General features: G+C 38.2%; 1 protein-coding gene across 1 annotated transcript in view; it reads right to left on the bottom strand.

The window, feature by feature from the left end:
- The window catches only part of SAMTOR (S-adenosylmethionine sensor upstream of mTORC1), a gene marked incomplete at its 3' end in the record, with an annotated part of 35150 nt that extends 33641 nt beyond the window's left edge, over positions 1 to 1509 (bottom strand). Inside the window, exon 1 of the mRNA XM_084230944.1 lies at positions 1246 to 1509. Within this exon, the coding sequence (XP_084087070.1) occupies positions 1246 to 1405 (160 nt within the window). The 5' untranslated portion in view covers positions 1406 to 1509. The remainder of the gene's footprint in view (positions 1 to 1245) is intronic.
- Between the last annotated feature and the right edge of the window lie 16043 nt (positions 1510 to 17552).

The following is a 17552-nucleotide window of genomic DNA, read 5'->3' on the forward strand; positions in this document are numbered from 1 at the left end:
AGAATGGTCATATAAGCAGTTATTTAAAACGCTAGCCTGGAGGTGCCAACAAGGAAAACTTTGAACTTAAAAGTTTGAGAAATGAAATACATCAACTACATTCAAAGGAACAAAAGACACTTAGTTTCAACTCTCAGAGTAACTGAAAAGTGTGTCTACATCCAAAGCAACATGATGTTACATGTCTGCTCCTCCGCTGTCACAATTTTGCATCCAGTTCTAAATTATTAACCAAGTATAAGACTAAGAAACTGCTGACTTTTCAGTTTGCGATTAAGTGAAAGCAAGAGCAAGGAGAGAGTTCCCCTTTATTTGGACACTCACACGAAATTTACCAGGGGGATATGAAATAACTGGGAATTTTCACTGTCAAAATCTTAAAAAACAGCTTTGTAAAAAAAAGAAAAAAAAAAAAAGGAAGCCTCTATTTAAAAACAGCAAAGATAACCACAGGCCTTACAGGCCCACAACTACAAACCCTCCTCCGGCACAAGCCAAAACGCCGACGCCGCCTTCCTCGCCCGAGGATCCTCTCCAGGAGGCTCCCCAGCACCGGCCAGCTTCGCCGACCCGCATCTCTGTCCGAAGGCGGCTTGCAGGTTGCATAGACGATTCAAACCTAAGCAGGATTTTAAGAACTGCCCCCAGAACGCGTCCTCCCCGCCTAAGCAAAATCGTTAACAATCAAGCATTTTAAGAAAAAGAGGCGGCGGACACGGCTGGGATCCGGGGTCCGCGGCCCCAGGTGCGGTCCGGCCCGCCGAAAGGCCTGCTGCAGACTCCGCAGCCCGGCGGCCGGGCCCGGGCTCGCCCCGTCGGAACCGGCCCTCGGAAGCGCCGACCCGCGGGCCGCAACGGCGCGGGGGGGGGGTGGGGGGGGGCGGCCGGGCGCCGCGGCCTCCCGGGACGGCCGTACCTGCCCGCGGGCTCCGTCCTCACGCCGCGCGCGACCCCCTCCCCCGCGGGGACCCGCCGTGTGGGGGGCGCGGCAGACCCGCGGGCTGAGGACCGGCGCCCCCTCAGGCCCGGAGCCCCGCGGGGCCCGCGAAGAAAAGGGGCGGAGGAGCGAGCGCGACGCCGCCGGGGCAGCCCCACCGGGGGGCGGACGGGCCCGGGCGGGGGCTGACGTGCGGCTCCCTCAGGTGGTAATGGTGGCCCCTGGGGGGCGGGGAGCGGTGACAGGGGTGGGGGATGCGGCTTCCCGCCCCCCGCCCCGTTCGACCCCCCGCCCCCGGCGCTGTTTACCTTCCCGGTACTTCTTGCGGAGCCGCCGGTGGACGCTCTTCACCACCCCGGAGAGCTTCTCCTGCTCCAGCTTCCGCGCCTGCTCGCGGGGCGGCGGGGTGCTCGGGGGCCCGGCCCCCTGCCCGCGAGCGGCGCTTCGGTCGCCGGCCCCCAGCTCCATAGCGCTGCCGCCGCCGCTGCCGCCGCCGCCCCTCGGGTCCCCGCAGACGCCCGCCTGACGGAGGAGGTGGGGAAGGAGGAGGCAGCAGCGGAGGCAGCAGCAGGAGGAGGCGAAGGACTCGCAGCGATGGCCTGGGGGGCGGGCCGTCACCCCGATGCACAAGCTGATTGGCGGACTGCGGAGGGCTGGGCGGAAACGGAAAGGGCCAAGGGCCAATGGAAGGAGAGCGCCGGCCGCTCGCCCAGTTGTTTGGGAAGGCGGGGCTTGCAGGCCGAGGGGAGCAGAAGCAGTGGGAGCGCAGGACCGGAGAGCTGCTCTTTCTCCCCGCCCCCCCCACCCCCCCCGGGCCTGGGATTCTGTGCGCAGGCGCATTGATGCGAGTCCGAGAGGCTGTTAGCCCCGCGCATGCGCGTCTGAGTTTGCTGAGTTCGGGCATCCTCCTGCAGCCCCGCTGGCTTTCCTCTGGCTCTCCAGCCGCGCCAGCCTCTGCGGTTTGTGGTGTGGCGTCGTGAGGGGCCCAGGGACACTACCTGATCCCCGACTGCGTCTTGTCAGTCACTTGTAGGATCCCTTTAGCTGCATAGTCCTGAGAAGCGTTTGGGGGATGACTTGGCAGCACAGGAATTTTACACTTCGAGGGACCCCACAATGTTCTCCCTGGCGCTAGGAGAGGTATGGCAACCAAAGGCTGCTGTGGTGCCCGGGCCAGCAATTGTTAATGCCCCTAGTGCCAGTGCTGGGCAAAAGTCACAGAAACGGAGCAAGGAGTGTCCAAGAGAAGCAATAGTAGATAAGGGAAGAGCAGGAAGGAGAAACACAAGCTACAACAGATGCCCTGAGGAAATTTTGTGGTGACCCGGGTGTCCCCCTTTCTGGAGCTCTGCTTTCCAGAGAGACAAATTCTCATCAGTTCCTGAAGTGGTGCTTAGGCTGCTGGAGTGTCGGAGAGTGAATGGGATGAGAATTTTACATTGATTTAAGTTGTGGGTATTGCACCTCAGCTCCCAGCCCCCGTCCTTGGCTAGGCAGTTATTGGTAGTATGTGACATGGTTTGAAAATTGTAGCAATGAGAACTTTTTAGTGAATGATTTCATGCAAATGTTAAAGGCTGGCATTGTGTAACTTTTATTTGCCATCTTCTGAATTATGAAGACCCTGAAGAACACAGTAGTTCACTTTCCAGGAGGAGATAGAGGGGGGAAGTAAGGAAGTAAGATTGATGGAATTTTAAGTTGGAGGATGTGTCCCTATTGGCACTGTAAAGAGGCAGATCAAACACACATAAACTTGAGAAGAACTAATTATAATTATAAAGCGAAATTACACTGGGGTGCCTAATAAACTGAGGATGTGGTCGTCTTATTTGGGGGAATTTTATTTGGAAAGAGAGGGGGGCCTTGAAATTTTGTCATGAACTGTAGTTTAAAAAAAAGAACTTTCCCCCTTATTACTACTGAAAAATGAATTTTTAAGTCCTTTTCAAAAGTAAAGACGTGCACTGAAGGGAATTTGGAAAATACAGAAAGGAATAGGAAGTAAAAGTCACCTGGAAACACAACTGAGAGATAACGACTGTTAACGTTTCTTTCTTATGCATATTTATTTCAAATTTATTTCATATTCATATCTATTGGTGGGTGTTTAATAATCTGTTATTTCAGTAACCAATATCAAGCTATTGTGTATTTTTGTTTCCAGTTTTCTTTATTACAAATTCTGTGATAAACGGGCTTATACACGTGCTCATCCATTTCTTTAATTACATATGTGAGTAGGCCAGATTTGTCAAAATCAGGGTTCTAAACCAAACAGTTAAACTTGCTAAAGTTTTTGATGTATCTTCTCAAATTGTCTTTTTTTTTTTATAGAGGCATGTTTTATTTATTTATTTATTTTATTTGTTTGTTTGTTTTGTTTATACATGCACTGGGTACAGTCAGAAGCGCGGGAGGGTGAGAGAATTCACCAGAGCCAGAGCAGGGAGCAGAGCAGGCAGAGGGACCAAAGTACACTGCTGAGGGGAGCAGGGGGCGGCAGGAGAGGTCTGCGCACCATGTGGGACCCTCCTCCTGTGGAGGGGGAGCAGCCGGGGATCGAACCGGTGGAGCAGCCGGGGATCGAACCGGTGCCGCAGAGGCCGTGGGCAGCTTCGCAACCCAACGCTCAACCGCTGCGCCACCGGGGAGGCCCTCAAATTGTCTTTTCCAAAAGGTGGTAGCAGTTTATGCTCCTACAGAGGTACATATGAATGTCTATTTTACTTCACCTTTACTAAATATAGCTATTTCCAAAGTCATTAATGAGATTTTTAAAGGTCTTTATTTTTAAGAAACATGGGATTTTCTGCTGTGTCTTAATTGGCTTAATTCTGGCTGGCATATTTACCATTACATAGTAATATAATAGCAAGTAAAAGGAACTTATACAAGACTATCTAGTTGTCATTTTTTCCAGTGAATTAAAGTGCTCCATATTTTAAATTTATGCTTTATTTCATACTTTCTTTTTTTTTTTTTAATACACATCACTATTTCTAGCTATCAGTCAGGAGAGACAATATCATCTTTTTTTTTTTTTAAAGATTTATTTATTTATTTATAGGAGCACTGGGTACAGTCAGAAGTGCGGGAGGGTGAGAGAATTCACCAGAGCCAGAGCGGGGAGCAGAGCAGGCAGAAGGACCGAAGTACACTGCAGGAGAGGTCTGCGTGCCATGTGGGACCCTCCTCCGGTGGCCAGGGGAGCAGCCGGGGATTGAACCGGCCCTGCAGAGGCTGCGTGCAGCTTCGCAAGGCAGCGCTCAACCGCTGCGCCACCAGGAATGCCCTAGTTCATACTTTCTTAACAAGTAATTCAAGACATGGAAATTGGACAGCTGGCTTTTATTCTAAATTTGCATGAATTCAAACAGGGCAAGGGTAAAAATCTACTGAGGAAAAACTTATACTTAGTTTGCTTAAGAGGACTATGACCCCTGGCAATAGACCACAATATAAAAAGGAAGTTTATAACATTCCTCCACTGTGATTAGTTACGGGAAAAAACTTTCTGTTAAGGTAGTGGAAGAATGGTAATGGGATTTTCCATTTAAGAAAAATAACTGTTCTAATTGCTGGTAAGAGGGATTCACTGAAGGAAGTAGATTTGCTGCTATAGTCAAAGAATATAGTCTATGCCTAGGAAAATATCAGCATCTTTATCCCATGTGATAACATTTTGTTAACTGTAAATATGACTATTTTATAATTCTCTAATTTTTTCAATGACTGTTGGAAAAAGTGACATTGAAATAGAACTATTCACTGATTTCACTGGTTTGAGCAGGACAGTCTGGGAAGATGAGGCATTTCTAACTACTGCTCTAAATGCCTGATAACTTTCTTACCCTTATTTTTTGCTGTCCCTAGCCAACTTTTGAACCCTTCTCCAAGCACATTTGGTATGTTAATAGTAAGCTCCCTATGTCAAAAAAACAAAAAAAACAAAACACCACTCAACATAGGAAAAATGCCTTGGGTAAGAATAAAGCTTTGTCTTCTTTGTTTGCTTTTATAGTGCTTATAAGGAAAACAAATTCCCACAATGTGAAGAGTCAACATATACAAATATAGTGCATTCTATACTCAGTGAGAATTCCAGAAATATTAATTGGTGATAAAAAGCTTTTAAAATCCTATCAAAACTGATTTGTGCCAGTGAATTAAGGAATAGAAAGTTTCTGGGCATACTTCATCATTACCTTTATTTAGTATTTTTGTAGGAGAAAGAAGATTGTGCAGTAGTAGTATAGGTTCTCTGAATTATCTAAAGCATTAATTATTTTTATTTTTCACTGATATTTGGTATTATCTGTTCCTTTTTGACCTTCTTTGTCATCAAAATCTTTGAAACAATTAGGCTTTATTGTTGTTTAATGGAAGTATTAATATTAAATTTATGTTTATAAAACATACAATGATGCACATCAATATTGCAAAAGGATTGAATGAACCTCCTTATTGAAAGTAGAGGTATATCCCAACAGGCCAAAGCTCATGGCTATTTAGAAATAGAATTTTTAGAAATTCAGTTAAAATAAGGACTAGAAAAGTAAAATGTATATTATTTTGAAAATATTTATAGATCATCAGTATAATTCCTACCCATGAATATAAAAATATCCCTATAATTTAAGTACCTTTTTAGAACTCAAAATTTTTTAATGTAGTTGTATCATTTATTAGACATACTACAGAAAAACATTGAAAAGTTTTTCCTTTTCCTATTTTATCTCAAATCATAGAAACTTTCTTTGGAATATATATTAAATATTTTGATATAAACATAGTAGAGAACTAACAAGAAAATGAATATTTTCGGTGATATGTTTTCATTCAGTACAGCATTGTTCAACTTTAAATTACTATATTGAAAATAGAATTATTTTTAAAAATTTGTTTATAGCTACATTCCAATGTCTTCCCCGCAACTCTTAAATCTACCAACATAAAAATCTTTAAAATAATCAAGATTAGCTATCTTTCCAGAGTTAATGTACAGGATGGTTGTAAGACTTGTATTAGCTATAGCAAGTGACAATCATTAACTACTGCCTAACTCCAAAAGCAACTATAAAATTAACAATAGTTTTGTAATATGAAATACATTTACTTGTTGTAACAGGGCTAATGTAGGAAGATATCTACATAGAAAATACTAAGTATTCTTTCAGGTGATAGGTGATGTTCTTACAATAGAGCATAAGCTTGAAACATTGTGTATATCCTGATTCCAACTTTACATTAACCACCAGAGCAAGTATTTGATTTTTCTGAGCTTATTTTTTTGCTCCTTCAGATGTAAAATAAAGAGGCTAGATATGATTAATGTTTTTTCAATTGTTTGCAACTATGATTCATGGTAAAAATACATGTTTTACTTTGAGGGTTATAACACACCTATGTAAGTATAGACACATATAATTAAGACAAAAGTTTCACTAAACAGTACTTACTTTCACTAAGTGCAATGCATGGTAGTGTTTTCAATTCTATTTTATCCTTTAAAACTGTGGTGCACACTACATTGATTTTATGACTCTCTGATGAGTCATGGCCTAAAATTTAGAAAACATTGGCAATTTAAAAGATCTCTTTCAGTCTCCAAACTACTGTAATTCTGTGACCCACATGGATTTTGAGAATGCTTTGTGAGATGTACCTGGTCATGGTAAGGTCACTCAGTTCCTTTGGATATCACTTTTATGTTTAGGAGGTTTCCCCATTATGAATGCAGGCTCAGATAAGTGACCTAGACTGTTAATCATATTCTCTCAAGTGAACTATTTAGAAAAGAACAAAACAATGAAGCAGAAGCATATGGGTCTTTTACCTCACAATGACAGAGATAACTAACACCCTGAAAACTAAGCAATGGGTCTGACTTAGATATTATGTGGGCTAGCTAAGCTCAAAGACTGCTTCCTGGTTCTTCTGGAGATTGGGGGTCACCTAACATCCTTTAATGAGTGTCTTTTTCATGTGAATAGAAAAAGAAAACTTTTCCATTTTGTACATAGAAGACTCTAGTTAAGAAACATCCCAGAAGAGAATGGACTAAGTTTTTACTAGCTTCCACTGTGATTTTTGGTGATATGTGATCTGCTGTGTTCCTCGATTTCTTCAGATACCCAATGATAATGACTTTCCATTTCTAGTTCACAAAGTATTTGTATGAGTAAAAGGAAATCATGGCCTCAAAGTGCTTTGAAAATTTAATAAACTACAAAAGCAAATAAATATGATAGGTATTATTTCTAAGGGACTTGAAAAAGTAAAATTTTCTTGAATGATGTCACTTTTATGTGGAATATAGAGGAAAAAAAACAAAGGGTCAGATGAAACAAAACCAATAAAAAACCCTTGAAAAGTGACTATAGAATTGAAACTACTAGAAAGAAAGAGGGGAAAGCAGTGTAGAGAAGGCACAATGAAGGAGGATTATATGTGCCTTGATGGTGGGGGGAGTGTGGTAAGATATACCTGAAGAGTGTGAGCTTATACCTCTAAACCATGTACAGTGCTGTAAACCAATGTTGTGTCAGTTAAAAAAATATATGTGTATCCATAGGTCAGAACACTCAAAATTGTTAAGTTGTCAATTTCCCCCAAACTGACCTGAAGATTCAAGGTAATTCCAATCAAGATCTAAACAAGATTTTTTTGCAGACATTGACAAACTGATTTCTGAAGTTCATATGGAAATATAAAGAAACCAGAAGATATAAACAGTTGTGAAAATGAAGCACAAAGTTGGAGATTTTAAGATTTAGGGTACAGACACAATAATGAAGACATGTAATGTTGGCTTTAAAAATAAACAGGTTAATGGGATAGGAAAGAACATTTAGAAATAGACTGCCACATGTAGACTAGTTTTCCCACAAAGTTGCAAGAAAATTCAATGAAAAAAGGTAAGCTTTTCAAATAAATGATGCCATAACAATTGGACATCCATATGTTAAACAAGGAAATTCAATCCATGCCTCATGTAGTTATAAAATTAAAATGAAGCCCAGGTCTATATATAAAACCTCTAAAAGAAAATCTTTACAACCTTGGGTTGGGCAAATATATATTTTTTTTTAAAGATTTATTTTTATTTATTTATGCAACACTAGGTACAGTCAGAAGCGCAGGAGGGTGAGAGAATTCACCAGAGCCAGAGCAGGGAGCAGAACAGGCAGAAGGACCGAAGTACACTGCTGAGGGGAGCAGCGGGCGGCAGGAGAGGTCTGCGCGCCATGTGGGACCCTCCTCCGGTGGCCAGGGAGCAGCCGGGGATTGAACCAGCGCCGCAGAGGCCGCGGGCAGCTTCGCAACCCAGCGCTCAACCACTGCGCCACCGGGGAGGCCCATGGGCAAATATTTTTTAGATATGATGCTAAGTACAACCCAGAAAAGAAGCTGATAACATGAATTTCAACAGTTAAAAACTCCTGCTGTTTGAAAGATACTATAAAAAATGAAAAGAAGTCACTTAGTGGGAGGAATATTTTAAATCATATATCTCATAAAGGACTTGTTCAGAAGAATCTAGGAAATCTCATAATTCAATAAGAAGAATGTATTTTCCTTACCAAAATGGAAAAAAAAAAGTATTGAAGATGTAAAATGTACATGAAGAAGTGAGCTATTACTACATACCTATGATAATTGCTAAAATAAAAAGCACAAAAACTGGAAACAACTAAAATGTCTATCAACAGATGACTGGAAGATCAGACTGCCATTTGGCCATACAATGGAATATTAGTCAGCACTAAAAAGAAATTAACTATTGATTCATAAGATAGCACAAATAAATTCCAACATAAGTAAAATAGTCATATTACGTATTAAAACAATACATATTATATGATTTCTTATAAAAATTCTACAAAATGCAAACAAATCTGTAGTGACAGAGAGTAGATTTAAATTCTAAATTTGTCTAATTCCAAATAGATAGTAGTGGTGAGGACTGAAAATATTACTAAGATTTTTGTGTTGAATTAAAATATGTGCTACTTAGTTTTAGGAGAACATGTTTTTCAAAGGAAAATTTTCCATTGAATTATCAGACCAGCTAAAAAGAAGCGTGGCTGAGTAGTTGAAAAGAAGTATAATCATTTTTTTGTTTCACTTTCTAGTTCACCTCACATTTTTTTTTTTTTAAAGCCTCAGATGGAAAAAGTCTTTGGTTTGTTGGTTATTTAAAAATATCTGCCAAGTTGATTTTAGCCTATAATAAATTGGAACATGAGGTTTATAAAACAACCACAGTCACTAGCTTTTTCTCAATTGAGAAAAACATTGCAACAAATAACATGTTTGCTTAGAGAAATTAAGCAAAAAAAAAAAAATTGTGAGCTCGATAGCTTGAATAAATATAGCTTAAGTTGGGTGTTTTGTGCTCCCATGTGGTGCTTTTTTTTCACATTTCCTTTTCTTTTTTCTTCATTACAGACTCCCCCAGCTCCTTTCAGCATTTGCATCTTAAAAGATATTCCTATCTTCTTTGGTGAAAAGATAGCATTAGGAGGGACACTTTGAACTTAAAAACAAGAAAATGTAACCATTCATCATGGACTTGGAATTTAAAAATAAAGTCATGGTAATGGAAGTGAAGAATTAAAGACTTAATAGTGAAGCAAGAGATCCCACAGATAAATTTTGCTTCTGTAACAATTTTAATGCACATCAAGGAAAAAGGCTGTGATTAATCCCCAAATTTAGTGTTGTAAAATAGTATCCAGCACTTATATATTCAAAATTCTGAATTTACGCCGAGTCGGCAGGGGTATAAGCTGGGCATCTTGACCACTCCTGGAGGATCCACTTCCATGATGGCCTCCCTTACATTCCAGGCATTTAGAGTGGGAGCTGTAAGCTCAGGGCCAATGTATTCAATTCCCTGCATAACCTCTTCACATGGATAAATTTGGCTTCTTATAGCACGGTGGGCTCATGCTCATGGCAGTTAGACTTTTTATATGGTGGTTAACCTTCCCCAGAGCACAAAAGCCACTTCCATACCATTAGGCCAGATTTGGTCGAGTTGATCTTAAGCAATTCTACATCTCCTCTGCATCATTGTTCAAGATGTCTCCTCTTCTTACAATGTCTTTCCTAGGCCTTGTTGCTAATCCACCTTTTATACTTCCTTCACCATCCAGCACAGGAGGACTTCATGAAAACTTTCCTAATTTTTCCATATTGGTATGGTAGTGCTTTGTTTTGCAGTCTCTTAACTTTTAATATTTATACTATTCACGTCTCACTGAACTTATGCTATCTTATATTATTTAGTTCCCTACAGATAGCATATCCTGTCCCCACAACACATGCCATGTCCTTGAAGACACAAAGCCAGGCTCATATCTCTATGTCACGGTGCCCATCATGTAATATGGTGGGCTAAATTAAAATTAACAAGAATGGTGGTATGCTGTGGAGTTTTAGTTCTTTTTAGGAGGTAAAATTTCACTTGAAGTTATGAATGTCTTAAACTTACAAAGGTACATTTAAAAAAAAAATAGATTTGAGAGGCTGTTTATCTGTACTACCAAAGAATTTAAATTACTCATTAGGTATAATGAATTTGGATCATTTATATTATCATATCTTTTTAAAAATCTTTTTTTTCCCCACTTCATATCTCTTAGTGTTTCTCACTGATCTTAAGAAGCAAAGAGTTTTTAGAATGCTCAGCATCAGTAAGGTAAGCCTCAAAAATGCAAAGATAAAACTAGTTAGCATGGAGATAATGAGTTGAAATGTTTACTAACCTAATTGTCTTTAACCAGAGAGAGAACTAGAAAAGCTTTAATACCATTCTTTTCTGAACCACAATAGTTCTATCAACACAGATAGAATTGTAATCAACACATTGACTGATTTTGCCCTCTCCAACTCTGTGTGTTTGCCACTATTATGCCTAGGAGGATAATAAGTGTACATATATATAAATGTACATAATATGATATAGTGAGGGAGCAAAACTGGTGCAAGTAAGAACTTGACAAGATATGAGTTGGATTTGTAAAACAGTGAATTCAACTCCCAAAATGTTTTGGCTTACATATGTGTCAGCATCTTCAGAAGTAGTTTCTTTTCAGGACACTGCAGTGAGTTCAGTTTGAAAAAGTTTCTGAACTTTTTACTCAAGGTAATGAGCCAGTTAATAGGAGAGTGGGTTTTGTGTAGGAAGCAATTACCCCGATTGATAGGAAACTTGAGAAAATGAGCACAAGCTTTAATGAGATCGGCAAAAAGGTCATGTGTCTGCAAGTTGAGATGGAGTAAAAAGGAATGATGGTGAGAAAAATCGTTAGAGACAATACCTTGGAAATAAAAATATAATGTCATTGAATCTTACTTTCTAAAGGGCCACAGAATTTATTGAAAAATGAGATCTCTAAATATATGGGAGTCAGGAATCCATGGTTCAAATTGGAGCTTTCTTAATGATTTAGGCCTAGTCTAACTCAATATAGTGATAAAATGTTTTTATAGAATAAATCATTATATACTGATACATAGTTTTGTTTATGCACATTTTTGGAAAGAGCAGGGCATGGGCACTGTTTCCATTTCCTCTTCTCTATTTCACTTCTCAACCCACTACAATCTGGCTTCCACCCCCACCACTCTACTGAAATTGCTCAGAGAAAGGTCAGCCATAATGTGACTGTCAAATACACTAGCCTTTTTCAGCTCTCAGCCTCCCAACAGAATTTAGTATTTTTGATCACTTCTGTCCTTGTGAAGACACAGTTATCTCTTATTCTTCCAATATGTCTGTGACTGCTCTTTTATTTTCCTCCACTTTTGGCTCTTCTGCTAGTTTTCCAAGGGAGCTACCATCTTTTTCACTTTACATAATTGTCCTGAAATAATCTCATGAAACCCTAGAATTCCAACTATTTATTACCTATGAGTCTTTCGAAAGTTGTTTTCTCAACACTTTCTTGAGTTTTGGATCTGTCATTCAATTTATGGCTCATTTATTTCCATTCAAACCTTGTTGCTTATTTCCTGTTTCCTATGTCTTAGCTATCAACAAACCATTGCTCAAGATAGAAATCTTTGAGTGATCTTTTCTTTTTTTACCTTTCCTCACTGCCTGTATCAAAGTCTTGTCCATTCAATCTCTGAAATTTGTCTGGTATCCAAGCATGCCTTTTTATTGCTACTAGTGCTGTCCCAATCCAGGTTTTTAATGTTTTTTTGCTTGGCATATTTTTTTAGTATTTCCTAACTGGACTCTGTCTCTGAATCTGGTTATTCTCTGTTCCTATCTATTTTTTTTTTATATTGCTACTATAGTTATCTTTTTAAATGATGGGCTTGATTATGTTCTTACCATGTTTTAAAAATTCTCTCTGTCTGCATGGATCGAGGGCCGTTTGTCTAATCTCTACAAATACTAACTTCTGGGCCTCCCCTGGTGGCATAGCGCTTGAGCAGCAGTTCGATCCCCGGCCACCAGGCGAGGGTCTCACATAGCACGCAGACCTCTCTTGCAGTGCCCACTGCTCCCCTCAGCAGTGTGTTTCGTCAGTCTGCCTGTTCTGTTCCCCGCTCTGGCTCTGGTGAATTCTCTCACTCTCCCGTGCTACTGACTGTACCCAGTGCTTGTATAAATAAATAAATACATCTTTAAAAATATATATTAACTTCTAGTGCTTGGCTGCTAATCTGTAGCTATGGACCTCCACACCTATTTATTAAATGCCTTCCCACTCCGCAGCCATCATTGGTTGAAACAGGAATAGTCACACCTAAAGTGAGTCAGTCACTTTCCCTCCTGTGAAAAAAAGACTTATGGGCTTTAATTAGTGCGATGTAAGCATTGGTAGATAATGCTTTGAAATATGCCTAGGTGATTCTAATGTGTAGCACTCATTTAGAATGATTGCTGTAGAATGACACACTTCTTTTTGCCTTAAAAATAATCACACACTCTAGTGACAACTAATTCTATCAGAGTGTAAGTTTTCAATGTGTCGCTATTTATCTCTTAAAATATTTTAGGATAAAGTAAACATGCAGTATAAAATGCCGTGTTATGATTATCTAGACACAGAATCCACTCCAAAGGAATGGATAAATTTTAATTTTTACCAATTAGAATATAAGTTTGAATGCTGAAGGCAAAAAGGATCTTCATAAGGAACAGAAAATATCTTCATAGTTTCCCTTTCCTAAATAAGCTGTCTTTTGTAAGATTGGAAATTTTTTTGTTCCTTTTTTTTGTATTCTCATTGCTTTCTATATTTAGTATTATATTTCACTGTACAACAAGCTATATATAGTGTTAGTTTTTTGTGAGGAATAATTATATACAATAGGTTCATATTTTGTAATGGTGCTGGGGCATTTATATTTCATCAGTGACTATGCAGTCTATAGATACTCTCTGATACCTTGTTGAGGTAAAATATACACACAATTTGGTGAGTTAAATAGTTGGATACAACCATGTACAAATCAATTCAAACAAGATATGGAACATTTTCACCACTCCAGGAGTTATATCATTCCCCTTCCAGTCAAACTCAGCTCTCCATATGGGCAAATTTCCATTTATATTTGATTATATCATCATAGGAATATTTTTCTTGTACTTGAGCTTTAAATAAAAGGAAGCAGACAGACACCTTTGTGTCTGGCTTTTTTCAAAGAACCTATCTTTTATATTCATTTGTGTTGTTGAGCAATGATGCCTTGGTTTTCTATTGCTGAGTAGTACTCAATTATGTAAATTGTTCATAATTTATATATTCACTTGTTGATAGACATTTGATTTGTTACTGATCAAGTATTGTGTGGATGTATGTTTTCATTTCCCTTGAATAATTACTCAGGAATGGAAATGTTAGGTCATAGGATAGGTTTATATTTTGCTTTATAAGAAAATGGTAAAACTTTTTTTTCCCTAAGTATCTGCATCATTTGACACTCCTATTGGCAATATATAAAAGTTCTAGTTGTTCTACATCCTTGCCAATATTACCAAATTTATTTATTCCAAGGAAGTGAAATGGTACTTCATTGTGTTTTTAATTTGTATTTCCCCAATGACAAATTAAGTTAACCACTTATTAAAAATATGCTTATATTTTTCAGTTAGAAATCACATTTGGTTCTTTTATATAATTTCATTTTTCTGAGATTTGCCCATATGTTCACTCATTTTGATCATACTTTTATAAGTTGTGAACCTTTAATAATTATTTCTTCAAAAACCTTGACTGCTAATTTTAACATCTAGGTCATCTTGGGCTCTTTTTTTATTGACTTTTTTTTCCTTTTGACTAAAAGTTATACTATTGCTTCTTTGCATGTTCAGTATTTTTTTTTTTTTTGAATTTCACATTGGCTATTGTGGATTATACACTGTCGAGACTCTGAATTTCATTATATTTCTCCAGGAAATATTGGCTTTTTTGTAAGCAGGCAGTTAAGTTACTGACTGATCACCCTGAATATGTAGAGACTTAGTTTTCATAATTTGTTAGGGAAGTTGTGCCCACCATCATAGAGATTAATTTTGCCCTTAGTCTAGGTTATCTAATTTATACCTAGAAAGATGTCTCTCTTTTTTTTTTTAAATCAACAACTGTGATCTTGTATTTCAATGGAAAATTTGAGGTATTTACCAAATTCCTTGAGCTTGACTAGATTCAAACTACCAACTTCATTTTTTCCTGAGATATTCAGCAGCTGGTATAGTTCTTTTAACCTTATTGCCGTTACTTTTTCCTGGGCACATTTGTATCTTTCCTAGACATGTGTCATTTAGGGGTTACCCAAGGGTTTGAAGGTAGTTTGTATCAAGACATTGGGCCTTGTGCCTCTATGGTCCTCTTTTCTGAATTTACCCCCTAAATTTCCAGCTACTCTGGCAGCTCCAAATCCTGTCCTCTGAAAATGAAACTAGTAAGACTGTGGCTTTCTGCCTATGTTCTAATCACTCCATATCCTCAGAGGGAAAATGTGTATACTCCTTGAGTATAGTTTCATATTTTCAGTGGTTAAATTTCTCTGTAGTTCCTGCTTGCTTTTGATCACTGCTCAAATAGTAGATGTATGTAGTTTCTTCCAGAGTTTACAAATAGCTACAAGAGATTTAGTCTGATACTAGTTACTCTGTTATTACTGTACCTTTTTTATAAGGACAAATTTCCAAATATATACCCTCTTATAATCCCTCTTTATCATGTAACAATAATGGGCCTAGTAGGGGGACCAAATTTAAAGAAGGGAATGGCAAAATTCTCATTTCAACATAAATTTACCAACAAGACTGTGTTGTAATGCTCCTGTATTGATTTCCTGGGGGGGGTAGAGAATAAAATCCTAACTATATGAGAATGCTGAGATGTTCCTACTAAATAAGAATAAACTTCTTGTGATTGTCACTATTAGTAAACATCTTTTATTGACCTGAAGTGGAGAAGTCAGTATTTTGATGAACTTCCATTGATATCAAGTATTATGGCCTAGATTCTATCCCCCACAATATTTTTTTGTTAAAGCCTTAATCTCCAATGTAACTGTACATGGAGGCAATTCCCTTAATGAGGTATTTAAAATTGAATGAGTTCATAAAGATGGGGCCTTAATCCACTAGGGTCAGTGCTATTGTTTTTAATGTGTGTGTATAGAAGAACTGGTGAGACAGCCTGGATTTGAACTCTGACAGTAGTGGTGATAGCTCTGACACTTAACCCGTAGGCCACTGGGGAGGCCCCAGGATGGGTGTTCCTATACAAAGAAAAAGAAACATCAGAGCTTTCTCTCTGTCTGCATGCACATGAATGAAAGGCCACGTGAGGGCATATAGAGAAGTTAGCTCTCAGCAAACCAAGAAGAGAGCTTGCTCAAGAAACCAAATTTGCCAGCACACTGTTTATGGATTCTTTTTTCTGTGAGAAAAGAACTTTCTGTTGTTTAAGTCACTCAGTTTGTGGTATTTTGTTTTAATATTCCTCTGGGCTTAATGCATCAAGATTTGAATCTTCTTGACTGTATATTATTAAACTCATGATGTTAATTACTACATTTTAAAATTAATTGTTATTTAGAAATCTTTGATCTGATAATTTCCTTATTTTTTATCTTTCTCCCCCTCTTTTTTATTTTTAAAAATCATTCATATTCACAAATAAAGAGACAGCTTTAGAATCACATTTAAAGGACCTGATTCTTTAGATTTCATGAACGATTTTGAATTTCTCCAGAAACATGAAACCTGACAGTGAAATGCAATATCTCAATCATCATATTTCAAAATGTGACATCACGCTTACTTTGGCTTCATATAATGTCAATGTGCAAATCAAGATTAGCTTCAGATGTAGGCATCACTGAAATCCAAACATTAGACAACAGAGTAAAAAATCTTTCACATCATTTCTGTGCTTACTTTTGACAAAAGGGGATGTTTTGAGTATTTTACTTTAAAGTCCTATGACTAGATTGCTAATGTTTCTAAGAAAAATAAATTTTATCACAAGAATATATCACCCAGCACCAAAATTGATTTGATATAATTTTACACTAGTAGTGTGTGATGTTTTACTTACACAATATTCCTATATATATATATATATATAGAGAGAGAGAGAGAGAGAGCGCAGCATAATGCTTGTTTATTGTTAGTTTTTATCCAGTTTTAGACCTTAAGAAATAGCTTAAAATCTGAGGTAAATGGCATTTAAATGTATTAAACTGCAACTTCAGAGAATGTCCACATTCTTTCATCCTTAAAATCCTAATACTTTACAATATGTTTATTAGGCTAACCACAATGTCTGTCATATCACAAATGTAATTTTATAATTGAAGAGACTATGAATTCATTCTTCTGTAGCTGCTACTATAGAAGAAATACTTCATTATTAGACCTTTATGGACCTGTTGGAAATAAATGTTTAATAAAGCCTCGAGTTTAGAGGTTTATTAAAACCCTGAGCATGAAAGGGGAGATGTATTTGCTGACTAACACATTGCTGTACCACATTATTACCTGTTGATATTACATAGCCCATGCATTTAGAAACAGATAGGGCTTTCTGTTTACAAATGTTAAGTGCTTATTTCTGCTACTTGATTTAAAAAAAAAAAGTGCTACTGTGTGAAAATGAGGAATGAGAACTACAAAATGTGAAATGGGATGGCACTGAGAGCACAGATTGGATGGCAAAAGTATCTTGAAATCTTCTAGAAAGGGGCACTAAAAAGCTCAATAGGAAAGATATGGCCAACGAAAACATGAAAATGCCAAGCTAAATCTTAAAAAGTTTAATTTATAATATTCAACAATATTTAGCCATTTTATAAATTGTTTTATTTTTTAACTAAATATTTTGCACCTTGAATGGCACTAAGAGATGTTAGATTTCATACATAATTTGTTTTTTTCTGGGTAGCATATCCCATATTATCACCATACTCTCTGATGCTATGGAATCAGTTTTTTGTTTAAATGCAATAACATTCAGGTTCTTTACCAGTTACCAAAAAGTATTTCATGTATATAACTGAAAACTTATCTTGGCTTCAGGATGGAAGAACCCATTTTATAGTCTCACTTATGGACTTCTCTACTCATCCTTTG

The sequence above is a fragment of the Talpa europaea genome, assembly GCF_964194135.1.
Source record: "Talpa europaea genome assembly, chromosome: 3".
NCBI classification, from domain to species: domain Eukaryota; kingdom Metazoa; phylum Chordata; class Mammalia; order Eulipotyphla; family Talpidae; genus Talpa; species Talpa europaea.